At 38.8% G+C, this 18705-nt stretch overlaps 1 protein-coding gene and 2 pseudogenes across 1 annotated transcript; all 3 read left to right on the plus strand.

Annotated features, from left to right (window-relative positions):
- Positions 1-87: 87 nt before the first annotated feature.
- LOC148743157 (microfibril-associated glycoprotein 4-like) lies at positions 88-4304 on the plus strand (annotated as a pseudogene).
- Positions 4305-10635: 6331 nt separating this feature from the next.
- LOC148743158 (ficolin-1 pseudogene) lies at positions 10636-12099 on the plus strand (annotated as a pseudogene).
- Positions 12100-13513: 1414 nt separating this feature from the next.
- On the plus strand, positions 13514-18328 carry LOC148743159 (microfibril-associated glycoprotein 4-like). Its single transcript, XM_088762909.1, has 4 exons — positions 13514-14038; positions 15448-15562; positions 15658-16069; positions 16765-18328. The coding sequence occupies exons 1-4, from the start codon at positions 13718-13720 to the stop codon at positions 16997-16999; spliced, it is 1083 nt and encodes a 360-aa protein (XP_088619035.1). The 5' UTR covers positions 13514-13717; the 3' UTR covers positions 17000-18328.
- Positions 18329-18705: the final 377 nt, after the last annotated feature.

Here is an 18705-nt window from a genome sequence, read left to right on the forward strand (position 1 = left end):
CTGAAAGAGGAAGTGCTGTGTTTTTTCTTAAGCTCATTTGGCAAACTTGACGCTACTAACTTGAAAAGAACTAAAAGAACACAAACTATGTTCTTGTTCTGGCTCTCAGTCTCTTTGCCAGCAACGATGGTATTAGGACTTGTTCGGGTAAATACAAATGATTTACATGCCATAAACTTTGCAGTGGAGGTCAGAGGACATAAACTTATTGGAAGGGTTATTGAGGAGACAGAAGATAAATGCCAGCTGCAATGTGTGGCTAAAAGCCGTTGCCTTTCTTACAACTTTGGACCAGCAGAAGACTGGAGGAGATTTAAATGTCAACTAAGCGACTCTGATCGATTTTTTGCAGTGGATAATTTTATTCAAGATGACGAATTTTTGTACTGGGGAATACAGGTATTACGTAACTTGGTACAATATCAAAGAAAAAAATTGAAGAAAGAAAAGGTTTTAGCCATTATTTATTTCTCATAAACAGTCTCACCAGATTTGAAGTATATTTTACAAGTTTTGGTAGCCTTAGCACTCAGCTTTCATTAAAAGACATGAACATATCAATATCAAAATATCTTAGCACAAAAGTCATATCTTCTGTAAGAAAAGCCTAACGGTACAATTTTCAGAGCCGTCTGAGTAATCAATATTTAATACTTGTTTCCTTACACAAAAGGTCTTTTGGATAGGAGAAAAGAACACTTTATGAGGCTGTCGATTTTTCAAATTTTATCTCGTTTGGTGTGAAACTTCAAAACTGTTATTATTTAACTTTAAGTTGGATTATTTCTTTTGACACAAAGAGCGAAAAATTACTGAATGAGGATTGGTTTGTGACCTTTCAGGGCGAAATCACATGCAGTGTCAATAGAGGGGATTTAACCCCACGAGCTTGAACAATCTAACACACTTTGATCGTTTGAATAATTCCACAGAAATCAAGTTAAATCAATCAGAATATTTATTGGAAGAAGCGGCGAATCAAATAGATGACAAAATAGAGGTTGTAGTTGTCTGGTTCGAACTTGATCTTACTGCTGCGAATAGCAATCGATAGAAAGATAGCTTTAGGAACTTTCGACAGCGAGAGGACGACGGATCACGTAACTCAACAGATAAAAAGTAATAGTGGCTGATTATATCGATTTCAAAGGTTATGTAACGAAATTTGATTCCTGGCAATCATGGCGTGGATAACAAAGCTTAAAAGTAACAAAACTGATAACAAGTATTAACTAAACAAACAAAAATGAAACGTGGTGCGCAAGTAACATGGTTGAGACAAAGGGCATTTTTCATTGATTTTCATATCTGCCCTGGGCAAAACTACTCCAACTTTAGACGTTTTAACTTTGCCTCAAATTTTATAAACTCACTGATGGCAAATGTTTTGTTAGCAGGGCTGGTTTCATTGTTTTGGCGTTGTTGTGCAAAAATGTAATTTCATGGAGCTGATTTCTGCCTTTTACAGTTCGTTGAAGCTGCGTGAACTCTGAAATGACTTCTTAGAGCGTGTGTTTTGATCTTCTTCTTCCCTTTGTATTAATAACAAATAATCGAGTGTGTTTTCTACAACTTCTGAAAACACAAATAATTTTAACCTCTAATTTCATTCGACCCCATGGGATAGCCTACACAGATAGAGGTCGTGTGAGACGAGTGGTTCTGTTTGCGGCAAAAAAGGAATCTGCATCCGTGACGATCAAGGCGGCGGTAGCTTAAGATGCAAATGTGAAGATGGCCATACAGGGCCAACATGCGGTGAGTATTCGTACTGTTTTGTTATGTAAACAGTCGATAGAAACCACGATCTTAGGGACAATCTTTGAAAAGCTTTAAGTTGTAATTTGCGAATCCGGCGCCCTACCATTGAGCAAGGTTTTCCTTTTTTTCTTTTTCGTGTTATTGCTTAACGTTTACTTGTTTGCACATCTAGCTGCTTTAAAGCCAAAAAGTTGCACCAAGATCCTTCAAAACGGTTGGAATTCCAGTGGCGTATACACCATCAATCCTGATGGTGACGGCCCAATCCAAGTGCTATGTGACATGACCACGGATGGTGGAGAATGGACCGGCTCCTTTGACTTCTATCTTGGATGGGATTCATATAAAAACGGCTTTGGAAATCTGAGTGGCGAGTTCTGGCTCGGAAGCGATAATCTTCATCGTTTAACGGCCGCTGGTGACGTCATAATGAGAGTTGAGCGGGAAGACTGATGACACAGTCATCTACGCTGAGTACATGAATTTTAAGGTGACAAACGAGGGTGATAAGTATCGACTTTTGATTGGAGGATACAGTGGCACGGCTGGCGATTCTGGGTCATTTGCATCACAATAAGAAACCCTCAGTTAATAAGTTTAGTATAAATTTAGTTTTAAAATTTAAATCCTGATCCTCAAAGAGTGGATGTCATATGTATGGCTGGTGAGTCAATGGCATACCATAGATGACAACGGTGTTCGTGTTAACAAAGAAAGTATCCCTCACTAGCTGAGGAGAGCACGTTGTAATTAGCGGGTAGATCGTTAGTAAACTGACACCGAAGGAAACTTAAACACTTATCAGGCTTCGATTGTATTAGCTGTGGTTTAACTCACCTCCTTCCCGAGGTAACCCTGTGGGTAATAACCGTGGGTTATTACCCACAGAATCGCTATGGATATGGTTATTACCCTGTGGGTAATAACCATATCCATAGCGATTTCGACAGCTATTAGCTGTGGTTACACTAGACCTTTTGCCCACGAGAATGTGAGACCTTACCTACGGGAAGTCTGTGTTTTGTGTGTGACCTCTATTCCCACAGTGAAACTGCCCATGGGAAATCGCTATGGATACATCAAAAAGAACAAATCACCCATGACGTTTCCCGAACCAAGTCGTAGGGTTTAGCAGTAGTTTATCTAACCACAAGAGTAGTTCAACCAGTCAGATGGAAGAAAATAGTAAATCCGGAAACCACAGCACATGCTGGGCATTTTTGTGGTGTTGCGCTGAAATCGCGGCAAATATCCTCGCAAGTACCAAATTCAAGACACGCGGCATCAAACATGACCAACTTTCGAGGTTCACATTAAGTATGTTTCACTCGTCTTTGCACTGAATACTCCAATAAAACCATAGGTTTCGCGGTTTGTGTTCTCCATGATGAATTAATTTCCCGCCAAACACTGCCAGGTCAAAAGTTGACCTCTGGTAATTATTTGCGATGTAACCGTAGGATTAAACCTAACCGGAAACCCAAACCCATCCCAACCCAAGATTATTAACCATTGGGTTACCTCAGGATGGAGGTGAGTGTAATCACAGCTATTGTGTACCTGAAGAGATTTTATGTTCGCACAAAAAGTCATGTTTATTTTGGAAGTTTCATGTCTCCCATTTAATTTCCAGTCAATTTCGGAAATTGCAACTACATTTACGTGCCTGGGATTTACGCCCTACAAAAAACTGCACGGCCTTCGGGTTATCTCTCTCTCTATCTCCGCTGTATTTGGTTTCCTTTTTGCTGCGCCTATCATCATGAGAAAAACTCTAGTTTCCTTGAATTGTCAAGAAAAAGGTGTTATGTTGTGAAATTTCAAGATATTTCTATTGAAACAGAAGCCATACGGCTGTTTAAAATTTGACGTTTAAACGAATGGGTTTTATATAGCTGTTTGAAAGCTGAAATACAAAAATAACAAAATAAAGAATCTATTACAATGCGAGCTGATTTTGAAAATACAATAAACTGAGAAACAAAAAAGATTATTAAAATAGGGAGTAGAGTCCTATATTGTCTATCTGTGTTTCTTACTGGTGCATATCGTTCCTGTCTCAATGAAAATTCCTCCAAGTAACTCTATTACACTAAGGTGCATAGATTTTGAACAAAAATTTCCGTACATATAGGTATGGTACAGAGAAGCTTACACGAAAATCTGTTTCATTTCAGTAACATGCCCTTTTCTACAAAAGATCAAGACAAGGATCTTCTTAACTTGGTGAGCTACGCCCAACCTTACAATGGAGCCTGGTGGTACGCTAAGCGCCATTACTCCAATCTGAACGGATTGTATCTCAACAGCTCCCATGCCTCTTATGCTAATGAAGTCAACTGGTACACTTTCAGGGGCCATCATTGCTAACTAAAACGCACTGTGATGAGAGTAAGAACGGAGGCATAGGATGCTGTCTACGTTAGAGGGAACGGCAAGGAAATGATTTGAACTTCAACTGCACTAGGCCTACCTCAGTAAGCAAATAAATTGAACTTTTCTTCAGCTGATAACCTTCAATACAATTCATACCGACAAACCAGTAAAAGAAGAGTAGCCTTATGTTAACGTTCTCATAAGTTTATGCATAAAAACCGCCTGCAACATGAATTACTTCACTGAACTGTCTGAAATTTTTTTTGTTTTTGTTTTTTTAACGACAACGAAGACTTATGAAATGTAAGTGTTGAAAGTAACTTTTAGTGGGATGGACTGATTCATTGTTCGCGTAACCATAAGAATAATGTTAAAAGGAAGGCTTAAAACTGTAACTTAAATTATCATTTAAGATTTGGCAACCAGGATTCTCTATGCATCATTTGCACTGATGTACTAACATTATGTGGAGGTATTGTGAAGTATTGAAGACGAGAAGTCCACTTGCCACAAATCCCAGGTATATGAAAATTAGTGACGAATTTCTTTCCTCCTGTCAGGCTAAGCGAATTTTCTGAGTTTCGTTTCTCCACATTGTCCGTTCAGTCAATCAGTTCACAATCAGGTTATTAACATTCTTCAAACTTGTTGATTATAAAACATAAGAAACCTCGATTAAAACTCCAGGAATTGGTTAACTCTGAATCTGATAAGGAAGTGAAAGCGTTCCCAAACACCTTGTTGTGTATTAGGGTTCAATATATACTACTATAGAGTAATGCGTGCACAGATCAAGTGCTCTGCACAATTGCTTTTTTAGAATACTGATGAACTTAATATACAATGATAAATATATAAATAGTCAAGTGACTGCGGTTAAGGTGTGCTTACCAATAGAATTCAGATTATGTAATATCATCGGTGGTCCATCGGTTTCGATGATGACGTCTATGTGCGTGGCTGGGATCGTTGATGACTGAGGAGTCCAAGGCAGGAACGGCAAAAACGTCCGCAGTGGGAGCAGGGAAACTGGCCTGGAGGTTTGGGTGTCTCTGCTGCTGCCTTCCTTTTAGCGCGAGCCTCAGTGACATTGGCTCGCCAGTGTGCTTCGAAGGCTTTTGTTGATTCGCATGTCATGCACGCCATCCAGTGCGATCCTGTGCACACTCCTCAAGCTGCTTTGTTGCGATGCCAGTGTAGGCGATGTTGGCCTTGATGCAGTCTTTAAAGCGCTTCAGTGGCCTGCCTTGCTTTCTCTTTCCCTTACTGAGCACTCCGTAGAGGAGTTCCTTTGGGATTCTGTCACTGTTCATTCGCATGATATGCCCCGTCCATCTGAGCTGGGCTTTGAGAATCATAGCCTCAATGCTGGTGATTTCTACACGGTCCAAGACCTCAAGGTTTGTGATCATGTCCTGCCATTTGATGCCCAGGATTGAGCGCAAGCTCCGCATGTGGAAGCGCTCCAGCAGTTTGATGTGTCTTCTGTATAGGGTCCAGGTCTCACAACCATAGAGGAGACTGGTGAGGACAACTGTCTTGTAGATCCTGAGCTTAGTAGACTGCTGGATGTTGTGTTGGTTCAGCACACGAGCTCGCAGTCTGCCCAGGGATTGGCTTGCCTTACAGATCCTGGCGTTAATCTCTTTGTCAAGGGAGCCGTCGCTGAAAATGACACTGCCGAGGTATTTGAATTCCTCTACAGTCCTCAGTTCTGTTCCCTCGATAGAGATAGATGGGCGGTGGTCTGTTGCGAGAGGACTGGGCTGGAACAGCACTTCTGTTTTTTCCAGGCTAATGGTGAGGCCAAATAGGCGGGATGCCTCAGCACACTTTTCGACAATGAGCTGGAGGGTGGATTCTGTATGAGCCATGAGGGCACAGTCGTCGGCAAAGAGGGCCTCTAGGATCAGTTTCTCAATTGTCTTGGTTTTAGCATTGAGGCGTCGAAGGTCAAAGAGAGATCCGTCCAGTCTGTACCTTATATATACTCCATCCTCGATGTCTCTGACAGCATGGCTGAGAACGCAGGCGAAGAAGAGGTTAAACAGTACCATAGAAGAGGTTAAACAGTACCATAGTTTTGTAATAACTATGGTATATATCCGATGGGAACAAACACCACGCGCCTCAAACAGGTATAGGGTGATGCTTTGTTTTTGTTTTTTTTTGTTTGTTTTGTTTTGTTTTTTGTCTTATCGATTTCAATAAATGGATGCTGTGTTCAGCCATTGTAGCCACCATTAATCAGACTAGCTCACTAAAAAAGGATGTACTTACATAACGCTCCTTTTAGCCTCTGTGACAACAATTGCTATAAACAGAGACGCTCGAATGATAACAGTAAACTTTGAGGCCGTTAACCTTTTTGGAGATTTAAGAGGAAAATAGAAGAAGATTTATTGAATTATCTTCGACTGCAAAGTGCTGAAAAAAGTTTGTCTGTCGAACAACTTTGAATGCTGTAACGGCAAGAAATTGTATAAAACTTCAACTGAGCGAATCTGATCGATTTGATAGGCTGAACAATTTTGATAAAAATAACGGATTTCTTACCGTCGAATAAAAATAAAATTTGAGCCAATTTGTTTAATAAAAAATAATTGTATTAAAGAATCAATGAAATTTTGTTAAACGCGTCTTCTTGTCAAGAAAGCTGACATGTTCATCATTTTCGTTTACCTTCCGAGTTTAATCTATAAAAATTCTAAAACTTCAAATAAAACTAAAAGCTCTATTATTTGAAGGGTAAATTTAGTCAGGACCGAGATCTTACCCTACTTGTAATTTAATTGGTTTATGGAAGCACCAATTTCGATTCACAAAACTATCAATACTTGATGAGTAAGAACACGATTGTTTTATATAGTATGCAGATATTAAATAATCTGTGAAAAAACTTTTGTCTTCATCATGTTGCACTTTTATAGCCCTCTGATGTATTTCGTTAAATCAGTTCACCTTTCATTCCTTTCTAATATTCTTATTAATAACATCCAGATATTTTCATTATTAGTCGTGAGTGTTTTTTTTTTTTGCTTAGCCAAAACAGGTAATTCTTTGTGGCAAACACCAGGTACTTTCTTACATGAACCAAGCTTAGGCTAAAAGAAATTGGCCAAAAGTGACTTTCACTTAAGTTGTCTGACCTTGTTTCAACTATATGATGAAAAAATTCTCAACATTTGTTCTGAATGCGACATCATTTTCTGATGGGTCCCCAGAAGAATAATGGGGATTTTCTAGTCGTTTTTGTAGACAAAGTAATCCCTAAATTCGCTTTAAAAATATAAGAATTGTGCAAAGGTAACAAGGCATAACGTATATGTTTTGTCACTGGCAAACTCAGTTTGTTTATATCTGTTGTTTACATCGCCTCTCAGCCATTGTGAGTAGAACCCTTCATCGTGGGTGATGTTAAAAAATCCAGCAAATCGATTAGATTTACCTAGTTATCACCAGAATTTCTCTCAGCCACCCTTCATGCTTCTGCTTTATCGCTATTCCGATCCAGACATTTACACTTCTGTTTCTCTCATCAGTCTTTCGTCCAACTTTCGCCCACCTATACTGTCAGCAAAATTGACAGCTTTTATGTCTGGTTCTAAAATGTGGCTAATGCCTTATATAAGTTTACAAACAAGAAATGCAGTCCAGAGATGCATCTTCTGCCAGAGGGACTTACCACCACAAGTACTTTTGACGGGATACCCGTTTAAGTTAGGTATGCTTGAAAATATCTCATCAAAACAAAGTATTGATTTGATTTGTTAATGCGAATGAATGCACATTACTCACCAAAAGCGTAGGCCCGCTGAGTTTAACTGCACGAATTTCAAAGCTACGTTTTCGAGTGAAACACTCGCCAAAAGCATGTCTTTGAAGGGAATGTCTCTGCGAGTTAACTGTTTTTGGGAGTTGGTGCGAATAAGTGCTGAAAGAGAATTTAAGAATGAAGACATCCTTCTCGTGGCTTTGAATGGTTTTCCGTAGTTCATCCTCAGACATGACGATTTCGAGATGGCTGACCTTAGTATGACACGTGTCAGATGTTAAACTAATAAAAATCTAGCCCACTATGGAGAGTCTGTGGTTCAGAGAATCGACGTGCAGAATTCGATTGGAGGTTCGATTTTCTTCATGGAGGACTCAAAATTGTTGCTTTGCGAGAGTTTTCTCCTTTATTTTGTTTTCCAGGGACCCAAAGTATGGGAGCGAAGAACCCCATTGGGACGTAGAGGTCATCAAATATTAAATAGCATGAATATGCTTGGCAACAAAAAAGAGAATGCATTATTATCCTAAATGTTCTATATATGTCTGCAAATTATTGAAAATCTATTTTACCAAGTATACTGTTTTTCGTCAACTATCTAATCTCTGATGATAACTATTACTTTTTTTTTATAAAAAAAAGATGTAATAAGCGAATCTATGGAAAGCAAAGCCCTGAAATTATGTTTTAATTTTAATTTCAATTCCAAATTATGATTACGTGATTCACAAAGTCGGTGCAGCAGATGTCAAGAACTGAAATTTGGGCTTTTAAACATTATTGTCTCGCTGTAAAATAAAATTGAAATGTTTTCATTCATAAAAGAGCGATAAAATAAATGAGACAGTTGGCGACTCATAGAAATCAATAATTGATAGTTGTTCGGTCTTGTGATTTTTAAATAGTTCCATGCATAACAAAGGAGTTTCAAGAGCCAGTGACAAACAAGGCTCTTTTAAATCACGTGATCAGCACACCGAGAGCAAAGACAGCAATGAGTTGTGAGATACAATGTTTCATTGAAGTCACGTGTGTATCATACAACTTTGGTCGAAATGAGGATGGTGATAACGTGTGTGAGCTGAGTGATTCTGATGGTGTCAGAGAACCAGACGACTTGGTCACACGGCAGGACTTCCTCTATCGCGCGACAAAGGTATCATGGATAGGGAGAGGGAGTGTGGAGAAAAGAATAACACAAATATGTAGAATTACTTTTGATACAGAGTGAATTTGCTCATTTTTGAGACACGAAATGTTGGCTTAAGACCTCTCAAAGCTTGGAAAAACCATGGATTTTGCAGATTTTAGCTTAGTACGTTTTTATTCTACATCTAGAAAAGTTCTCAAACTTTGTATTTCGTTGTCGCTTGCTTCGAGTCTGTCAACACGGTAAATACAATAATATACAGTGACTTATAGCGCTTGGAGAGGCGATTGGGCAGGGTTGCGTCTTCAACACCTAACTAGAAACCAAAGCCAATCAATAGAGAAGGTTACTTCCATCTTTTCTGCCTTTGTTTTCTTTATTCACATAAAGAAGTGTTCGTCTTCTCAACATCTTTCGAAGAAGCCAACAATTTTTTTTTTTAAGTTGTCCAGTCTATGCATGACTTTCTTTTAAACCTTATTAAAGAATCCATGTGCTACCGCTCAGTGTCCTCCGAATTCGCGATGTTATTCAGATTTTGAACACGAAACTCATCTCTGCGTTTTTTCACCGGGATTCACTGGAGACAAGTGTAAAACAGGTGAGTGAGAGAGATTAGTCTGACATTTCCAGTTACATAATACTCTGATCCTTTCCTCCTTTAGTTTTCGAAGAGAGTTTCTTTTTGAAGAGAGTTTCTTTTCGAAGAGAGTTTCTTTTCGAAGAGAGTTTCTTTTCGAAGAGAGTTTCTTTTCGAAGAGATTTATAGCATTTCCGAGTGAATGAGTAACTCATCGAAAACACTCAGTTTTTCCAGAAATCACCCTTGATCAAACACGGGTTGGAGGGGGAATATCAAAACTTAATTAATTTCATTGACTAAACAGATCAGACATCCTTGAGATAGCTTTAAAAATATTTTGCAGACGTAGACGAGTGCTCAGAAGGAATTCATGCTTGTCACGTGAACGCCTTATGCAACAATTCCGAAGGGTCATACAGGTGCTGGTGCAAGGATAGATATAAAGGCGATGGGTATCTATGTGAAGGTGAATATTAAGTTTTGTTCCAGTTGGAGTATAAAGCAATCTCTACTCTAGTAAGGAGAGATTCTATTTTCATTAAGGCAGCTACCGTGAGGTAGAGGAGCCCTGAGATCCTATCTAGTAGTGCTACTCTTTTTTAAGAATGGTTCTGCGAGACAACTTGAAGCCTAGAAGTTAAGCGCGTTTAACATTACCTTGCATTTGAAGCTGGCTTCCAGAATGTCTGAGGTTTCTTAGCCCAAGGCACTGACGCGTGGGTATAAGGTTTGCTCAATTTGCCTAAAGGCTTCTATTCCTGAACTGGTTCGCACTTAAAACAAGTTGTTTAGCTCGGTCTTTTATGAATAGGGTTCAGTTTCTGATTTACAAACTTACTTCGCTTTGTATCTTTTATCTAAGAAAGATAACCTCAACCTGAATGATGCTATTATGAATGGAAAACGGCAAATAATAAAACCTAGGCTACCAAATTGATGAGGAAAGTGGTATCGTTTGTCTGTTTATTTTTTAATTTTTTTCCCACTATTCTACAATTATAGAACGAAAAAGCTGCGCCGAATTGCTTCTAGATGGTTGGAATTCCAATGGCGTATACACTATCAATCCAGATGGTGGCAAGTCAGTCCAAGTGTTGTGTGACATGACCACAGACGGTGGAGGTTGCACCGTTTTTCAGAGACGCTTAGACGGCTCTGTTGACTTCTTTCTTGAATGGGAATCTTATAAACACGGCTTTGGGGATCTTAATGGAGAGTTCTGGCTTGGAAACGACAATCTATATCATATGACAGCCGCTGATGATGTCATATTAAGAGTTGACCTGGAAGACTTTGAAGGGAACATCACCTACGCTGCGTACACGACTTTTAAGGTGGCAGACGAGGCTGACAAGTACCGGCTTTTGATTGGAGGATACACCGGTACTGCTGGGGACTCTATGACTGAAGGACAACCGCTAAGGTATGTGGAATCGGTAACACAAAGTGCACTGGAATACTTAGTATCCCAATTCGGTGTTTGCCATCGATTACTGACTGACTTATTGATCAAACCCTAACCCTATGGATATGACCATTTTATAAACTGGTGGACAAGTTGTTTAAATGATGAGATTATTAACAGTAATGGACTTAATGATAAGAAAATAATTGAAATATATTAACAAAGTTGAAACAGTAAATTGGCCACTGTTACGATTCCGAGAACACCTTCGCGACGTGGAGAGGAATGACAAGAACACATCGAAACCAGTCACTAGACATTTTAATTTACCTAACCATTCTAACAACATATGGCAATCTAACGTTCGAAACGTCAGCTTTTATAATCGTAACGGTGGTCAATTTAACAATTCAACTTTGTTGATATATTCAAACTATTTCGTTACCCCCAACGACGCAGCCCCAAACAGTTTCTTTAGAAACTATCAGCCTTTATTAATGATAAGGAGACTGACTGAATAAATTTTTGATTGACTGATTGATTGAGTTATGAATTTACTCATTGCCTAACTGACTGATTGACTGATTGACTGACTGACTGATTGACTGATTGAGTGACTGACTGACTGCCTGACTGACTGACTGATTGACTGACTGACTGACTGACTGATTGACTGATTGACTGATTGACTGATTGACTAATTGACTGATTGACTGATTGACTGATTGACTTATTGACTGATTGACTGATTGACTGATTGGCTGATTGGCTGATTGGCTGATTGACTGATTGATTGATTGATTGATTATAGTAATATGTCGTTTACGACGAAAGATATGGACAGCGACCTGAGCGGTGACAACTGTGCACTTTTGTTCAAAGGTGCTTGGTGGTACAACAATTGTCATCATTCTAACCTCAACGGCTTGTATCATGGAGGCCCATTCAGTGATTCGCCTGCAGCTGGTGTTTCTTGGAATTCCTTCAGAGGATATATGTATTCACTGAAACGTACCGAGATGAAGATGCGACCTTCAAATTGGAAATGACTAAATGGTGCTGAAAACTGTGGTCAATAGTTTCATGATCGATTACCATTTTTGTGATTAACATTTATTTAAGCTAACAGTTGTAGGTCTTGAAAATATTTAGTTTAGTCCATTTGTTTTCCCAATCAGTAAGTTTGGCTGATTTAAAGCAGTCAGTTTTTTTCCAAATTTTCCACATCTCTCTGAATTAATGGCGTTAGTGGATCCGACTACTTCTTTGAAAAGAAATAACTCGCGTGTTTGTTTCGTCGTGATAATTTATGTTAAGTAAGAACCCCAAGAGATAGACTCTGAAGCTGCAACTTCGATTCAACATCCAGATTTACAACCAGGATTCTACATACACGATTTTCAAAGGGTATTTACATTGACTAATTACACTCGTGAGTATAGTGGAGTGTAAAGACGAATGTAAGCAAGTCAAGCGAAATTTTTCTTGGTTATTCTAAGTTCAGTTGCTATATATAGATCCCTGGTATAAGAAAATTAGTCTTGTTTCTCTGCCTTCCTACTATACAAGCGAGTTTATTTTCCCTACATAGTTCATTTGGTCTAGCAGTTAAGCAAAGTTATCGCCCAACCAAGTGCGAATTTACCTCCCAGTCGAAAATAAACGCTACAGTAGTGAAGAAGTATAAATTTCTCGCCTCAGTTCTTTTCAGTTTGTTCTTCATTACTTTCTGACTGAAAGGAAAAGGAATAAAACTTGAAAGGAGCGCCTAAATTTATTAATACTTAATCAGTTATAACACAAATCTTGTACAAGATTCAGTCATTAAAAATTCTGGAAAACGAAACCTTCATCTCAGTCATGTTTTACCCACCTCAGGCAGCTTTCCGTTGTATTTCGTCTATTCGCATTTTATATTTTTATTTTCATTGAAATTTCGCAAAAGGGCGCGATGGTACCGCTTTACGCAGACTTTTTTTTCTCTGATGATTGTCTTTTCACGCAATTATTCGCCTTTTAACGAAAATGAATGCGTATCTTCTCGTAATGAACACCAAAAGGTGTAGTGTAGAAGTATAAATTCTTCGCCACAGTTCCTTTCAGTTTGTTCTTGCTTACGTTTCTGACTGAAAGGAACAGCTATAAATTTTGTACACGGGCACCTCAAAACTATCAATACTTAATGAGTTGACACAATTCTTCTTCAAGATTCAGTTGTTTAATTAAAATTCTGGTTAACGAAACGTATATCTCCATCTTGTTATAGATTAGAAAGCTTTCCGTTGTATTTCGTTTATTTTACGTTTCATATTTTCTAGTCTTCTTGGAATTTCTATCATCAATTTCAAAATTAATTACTCAGCAGGCAAAACGTATGTCGCGACCACTCTTTGAATAATGTTATTGTTTGTTGAGCTGCATTCTTTTAAGTGAACAAACTCATTTTATGTTCTAACCAGGCTCACTACATGGAGAAGGCGACTGAGTTGACCCTCACTCCGCAAAAACAGGGCCTGGGTGAAAAAAGGGGAAATTAAACACCGATATGCTGACGGTTAACTGATTTGCAATTTTTTTGCACCTGCTAGCATAGTCAAGCAATAAGTAGAAATTTGAAAACAAAGTTTTAAAATTTCTGCATGAACTTTCTGTCGGTGAAGACTAAACATGCATCTCTGCATACTATTCCTTCTTTGTGCCGTTGTGGATGGCATAAGCCGTATTTCAGGACCAAATTTCAAGGCTGTTTACTTTGCCGACAAAATAACAGGACAAAAGCTGAACGGAAGCCTAATAAGAGAAACAGAGGTGGATTCGGAAAGTTCCTGTCAGTTTGAGTGTGTGGATGAGGAGCGATGTCAGTCTTACAACTTTGGAACCATTAAGGGCGACTCAAGGAAATTCAAGTGTCAACTAAGTGACTCCGATCGTTTTGCTGCATTTGCTAACTTTACTAAGGATGATGATTTCACTTCCAGAGGAATAAAGGTAATCAAAATGAACTTGTCACGATCACAATGTCCCAGTGACAGTTACTGTTCAATGAAATAAATTAACTTTTATTCACTATCAACTAAATCGGGTATCTTCTGGCATTGGAAAATCGTCTTGCACGCTCTACTTTAGAGGAAACCGTACAAAACTATATAGTATTGTTAAGCTTATAAAGTATAGGTTCTGAAAATAACAAACCACAGTTAGGCACACGCGAGCCTTTGACACAAAACTGACGGTATTTGCTTAACTGAATCACCAGCCTCCGCGTTATCGCGGCCATCTAAACAAACTGGACAGCATCACTCAACAGATGATAGGCTAAAGAAATGTGTGATGTTATTCTAAAGTTGGACGATGGAATATATTTCCGTTGTACTCATACTTCGTCGTAAATTCCTCACACACGTTGATGCGTTGATATCTGACGAATATTCTGCCCAAGTTACATCAAAATCCAACAAATCCTGTTCTATTAAAATTCTATCTACTCTATTGATCCCTTAAAAATTGAGTAGAGGTAATTCTCGAAAAACGTACCTGTAGTTCTCGGCCTGAAAAGAAATTTACAGTTTTCGCTCCTCGTTTACTATAAGTCCGTTGGAACTCGCGGGAAAGGTCGTTTCGCGACCTCAGCGGGGAACATGAATTTACATTTGATACGGCGAGGTCCGAAAATTCATTGGGAAAAGGAAACGAAAAGAAAAGGGGGCAAAGAAAGTTAGAGAAAAGCAAAAATCTGCTCTCAATTATTTTGCAACGGGCTTTATCTTTGACTCCTCCCGACTCCTCTCCTTGAGACCGTTTTGCAAACTGTGACAGAAATTTGCTTCTGTTGTGAGGTGCAAGACGCGATGTAAAGAAGTAATAAACGCTCTTTAAAAGGCCTTTGGGATTATGAAAATGTTATGAAACCTTTCGCTAAATCTCTTCTGACTTGGCTACATGAGCCTCACCCTTCTGGTTTATCATCAATGTCCATCTGTCCCTTAAATTTTCATGCTTTTATTCGCTGCTGAACCCCTCACGAAAGTTACTCAGTACCCATGTTTTAATGTATCTATGAACAAGGACCCTGCAGAAGTCCCTATAGAAAGTTGCAAGGTGTTGTCCACGATTGATGGCACTATTCATGCGTTAAATAACAAACCTTGATCTTATTTTTTGACATCAATTTTGCTCAAGAACGTTTTCGCGTTTTGTTATTTGGCGTAAACCGTTTGGAACGTCTTATCGTCGAAAAATTCCGATTCCTCTCATATCTTTGTTAAATCATTTTAAGAACGTTTGAAAAAGGACTTAAAAATCCATACATGTCCTGTAAACCACTTGTTTTTTTCGGAACTATTATAATTCATATGAGGAAAACTGATTAGTTAATCTAAGAGATTATTTTTTCACAGAGTGCTTGTGAGGAGGACAGTTTTCAATGCGGCAAAAAAGGAATGTGCATTCCCAACTATAAAGATGGCAGCGTACGATGCAAATGTGATGACGGCTATACGGGAAAACCCTGCGGTAAGTTAAAGTGTTAGATATTTCATTGATATCAATCACTGCTTAATCATCTTCTAAGAAAAATTTCAAAATTCTCTTCGTTTTCTTCCTAACAGATGCGAGAAGCTGCTCTCAATTGTTCCAAGATGGTCTCAATTCCAGTGGGGTGTTTACTGTCAATCCAGATGGCGGCAAAGCAATACAAGTGTTGTGCGATATGAAAACGGACGGTGGAGGTTGGACCGTTTTGCAGAAACGCTTGGACGGCTCTGTTGACTTTTATCTTGGATGGGAATCCTACAAAAAAGGCTTTGGAAATCTAAATAGCGAGTTCTGGCTTGGAAACGACAACATTCACCGTTTCACTGTCACGGATGATGTCATGTTGAGAGTTGACCTGGAAGACTTTGATGGCAACGTCACCTACGCTGAGTACACGACTTTTAAGGTGGCAGACGAGGCTGATAAGTACCGGCTTTTGATTGCAGGATACAGTGGCACAGCTGGTGATTCTATGATATACCAAAGGTAAGAAAGGCATTCGTGTGGACTAACTGAGCACCACATACAGACTATTTTTAAAAAGATTAATTTTCGTGAAATTAAAATGAAACAAGCAATGAGCTTGATAACGATGAGCTTTTCCGTGCGCTTGGTTGGCACAAGAAATCATCAAAGGCCGTTGAAGACACTGCGCGGTATGACTCTCGAAATTCTAAGATCTCTATTAGTACTGCGAAATGACATTACTTCCTTCCAAAAACAAATCGGCACTTACACAGCCCCACACCAATTTTTTAAAAATAATTTTCTAATACCGAGGAGCTAAAGCGTGAACCGGCTAAGTTCTGTGTGAACCGGCCAAGTTCTGCGTTCTGTAGCTTCCTTAAGTGAATTGCAACGAAGATTTCATCACGATAGCTTTCTAACGAGACAATGCATCCTTAGGACATGATAGGTTTTCTATTATTTTATAAGTGAGATTACAAAGATATTTTACTTCTAAATATACTGAACGAATTTCATATCGCAAACAAATAAAGTTAACGATCAATCCTTGTCCATCTATTTGTCTCAGTAGATGTCTATCTCTACTGTCTCTGCAAATTTTTCCACGTAATCCTAAAAGCAGACTAAGTTGCAGAGCCTTTTTGTCGGAAAACATTCTCCACACATTTAAGTTTGATAGAGACAAGCTTACATAAAATTTTATTTCATTTCAGCAATATGCAGTTTTCTACCAAAGATCAAGACAATGATCTCGGTCAACACGTGTCCAACTGCGCCCAACAATACAAGGGAGCCTGGTGGTACAAAAACTGCCATCGCTCAAATCTGAATGGATTATACCTTACTGGTCCCCATGCTTCTTTTGCTGATGGAGTCAACTGGAAAACTTTCAGGGGTTATTACTACTCACTGAAACGCACCGGGATGAAATTAAAAACCAAGATATAAGGCGATGTCTATCGAAGAGTACCCGATCAAGAAACTAAACTATCTTAGCAAGTAAATAATTATGCATGACGACACCTTTAAATTAAACTTTTTCGATAGCTTCAATACAATTCATTGTAAGTGTTGTTATTACATCGCTCGCAGCGCCCGTGGGCAAGATGAAGCAAATCCTGTGTTCTGATTGGCTACCCGAGCGGGCAAGATGAACCCATCTTGCCCGCTCGGGATTGCCCACATTGATCCCACGCATGAATAAAATTGAATTAACCGAGCCTGTTCGCTCGACGAAGGGCTAACGCTCGAAACGTCAGCTTGTTCGCTCCGACGAAGGGCTAACGCTCGAAACGTCAGTTTTTGTAATCGTTACGGTGGCCAATTTACCACTTCAACTTTGTTGATATATCCAAATTATGGCGATTGTACATTGCCGATCTTAGCAGTATGCAAAGACGCGTGTCAGATATGAGCGTCGTAATGGGTCTTGCTCAGCATGGAGTCTGTCTCAGTGGTAGAGCATCGGAGCGCGATTCCTCAAGGGAACTAAGAATTTTATCTTTGTCCTACGCTCGTAGCTGGACGATAAAACGTCATTCTACATTTCTTTACCGAGCTCAAAACTTACCACCTTTCTTATTCTTTATATATACATAGGTTCTATGATTAACAAAGTCTTCTCGGCTCTCTTATTTTCTACCTGGCTATCTGGCTCCGACACCCGTAAGCGATACATCATAAACATGACAACCTGCACGGATTATTCGTCAGTGGTCCCCCATACCAGCTTGCTATCAGAACAACCAACGTAGCAATGTTTTTTCAAAAAAAGTGAATTCGTATTCCAGTAATGACTTTACAATGCGATTTTTCAGATCAAAATCTCTGCTCTTTAAGTTCTGGGGTCAAAAATAAAAAGCACTAAATGGCAAAATGGGAAAGCCACTGATGGAGTATGGAGTATTTTCTAAGAATAGGATGATTTCCCTTACAATTTTTATTACAGCTTAACCTTAATTATTTTATCATTTATTCAGGAGATACAAATAACAATAAAAAAGTCCTCTTAATTGAAGTGGAAATCGAGAGTTTAAGCCTGTGCGAGACAATTCCCATAAATAAAAAGTGTAAATGACTTGTACAATCTAAGACCTATTTACAAGCTATATTAAAATGCAATATCAATTAGTCTATAGGTTGAAAATTGTAAGACATTTACATATTAAGCTAAGAATATTCTAAAGTTCACTTAACGTCTATAAAAGTCTTGTTCCAAATAGAGGCAGTTATCTAGCGTGCACCTGTTCTCCCTTACTAGACAGGCTATTCCAGGCATTAATTATCCCAACAAAGAACGAATTCTTATAGCAGTTTTGCGCTTGCCAAAAGAAAGGAGGTGGAGTGCTGCTGGCAATGGTGCACAGATAAGTACTTGACTAGGACTTCTCACTAAATTCATGGTTCAGTCAGCTGTGATTTTTTTTCACTCTCTTTTCCGCTGTGCTTTGAGGAACAAAGGTGATTCGTGTTGCAACAGTTGCCATCATTCGAATCTCAAAGTATCCATCACAATGAGCCATATACGTTATACGCCGATACAGTTTACTGGAAACGATTTAAAGGATTGCAATACTCACTTAAGCGTACAGAGATAAATCTTTGATCTCATATCATGAATAAACAATAATTGTGCACTCTTTCTGTGTTCTGGT

This window comes from Stylophora pistillata, chromosome 1 (assembly GCF_964205215.1).
Source record: "Stylophora pistillata chromosome 1, jaStyPist1.2, whole genome shotgun sequence".
Taxonomy (NCBI): domain Eukaryota; kingdom Metazoa; phylum Cnidaria; class Anthozoa; order Scleractinia; family Pocilloporidae; genus Stylophora; species Stylophora pistillata.

Excerpts from the sequence above, each read along its gene's own strand:
- LOC148743159 (XM_088762909.1), top strand. The coding sequence starts at position 13,718 with ATGCATCTCTGCATACTATTCCTTCTTTGTGCCGTTGTGGATGGCATA. Across the intron at positions 14,039-15,447 it reads TCACTTCCAGAGGAATAAAG|AGTGCTTGTGAGGAGGACAG; the intron begins GTAATCAAAATG and ends ATTTTTTCACAG. Across the intron at positions 15,563-15,657 it reads CTATACGGGAAAACCCTGCG|ATGCGAGAAGCTGCTCTCAA; the intron begins GTAAGTTAAAGT and ends TCTTCCTAACAG.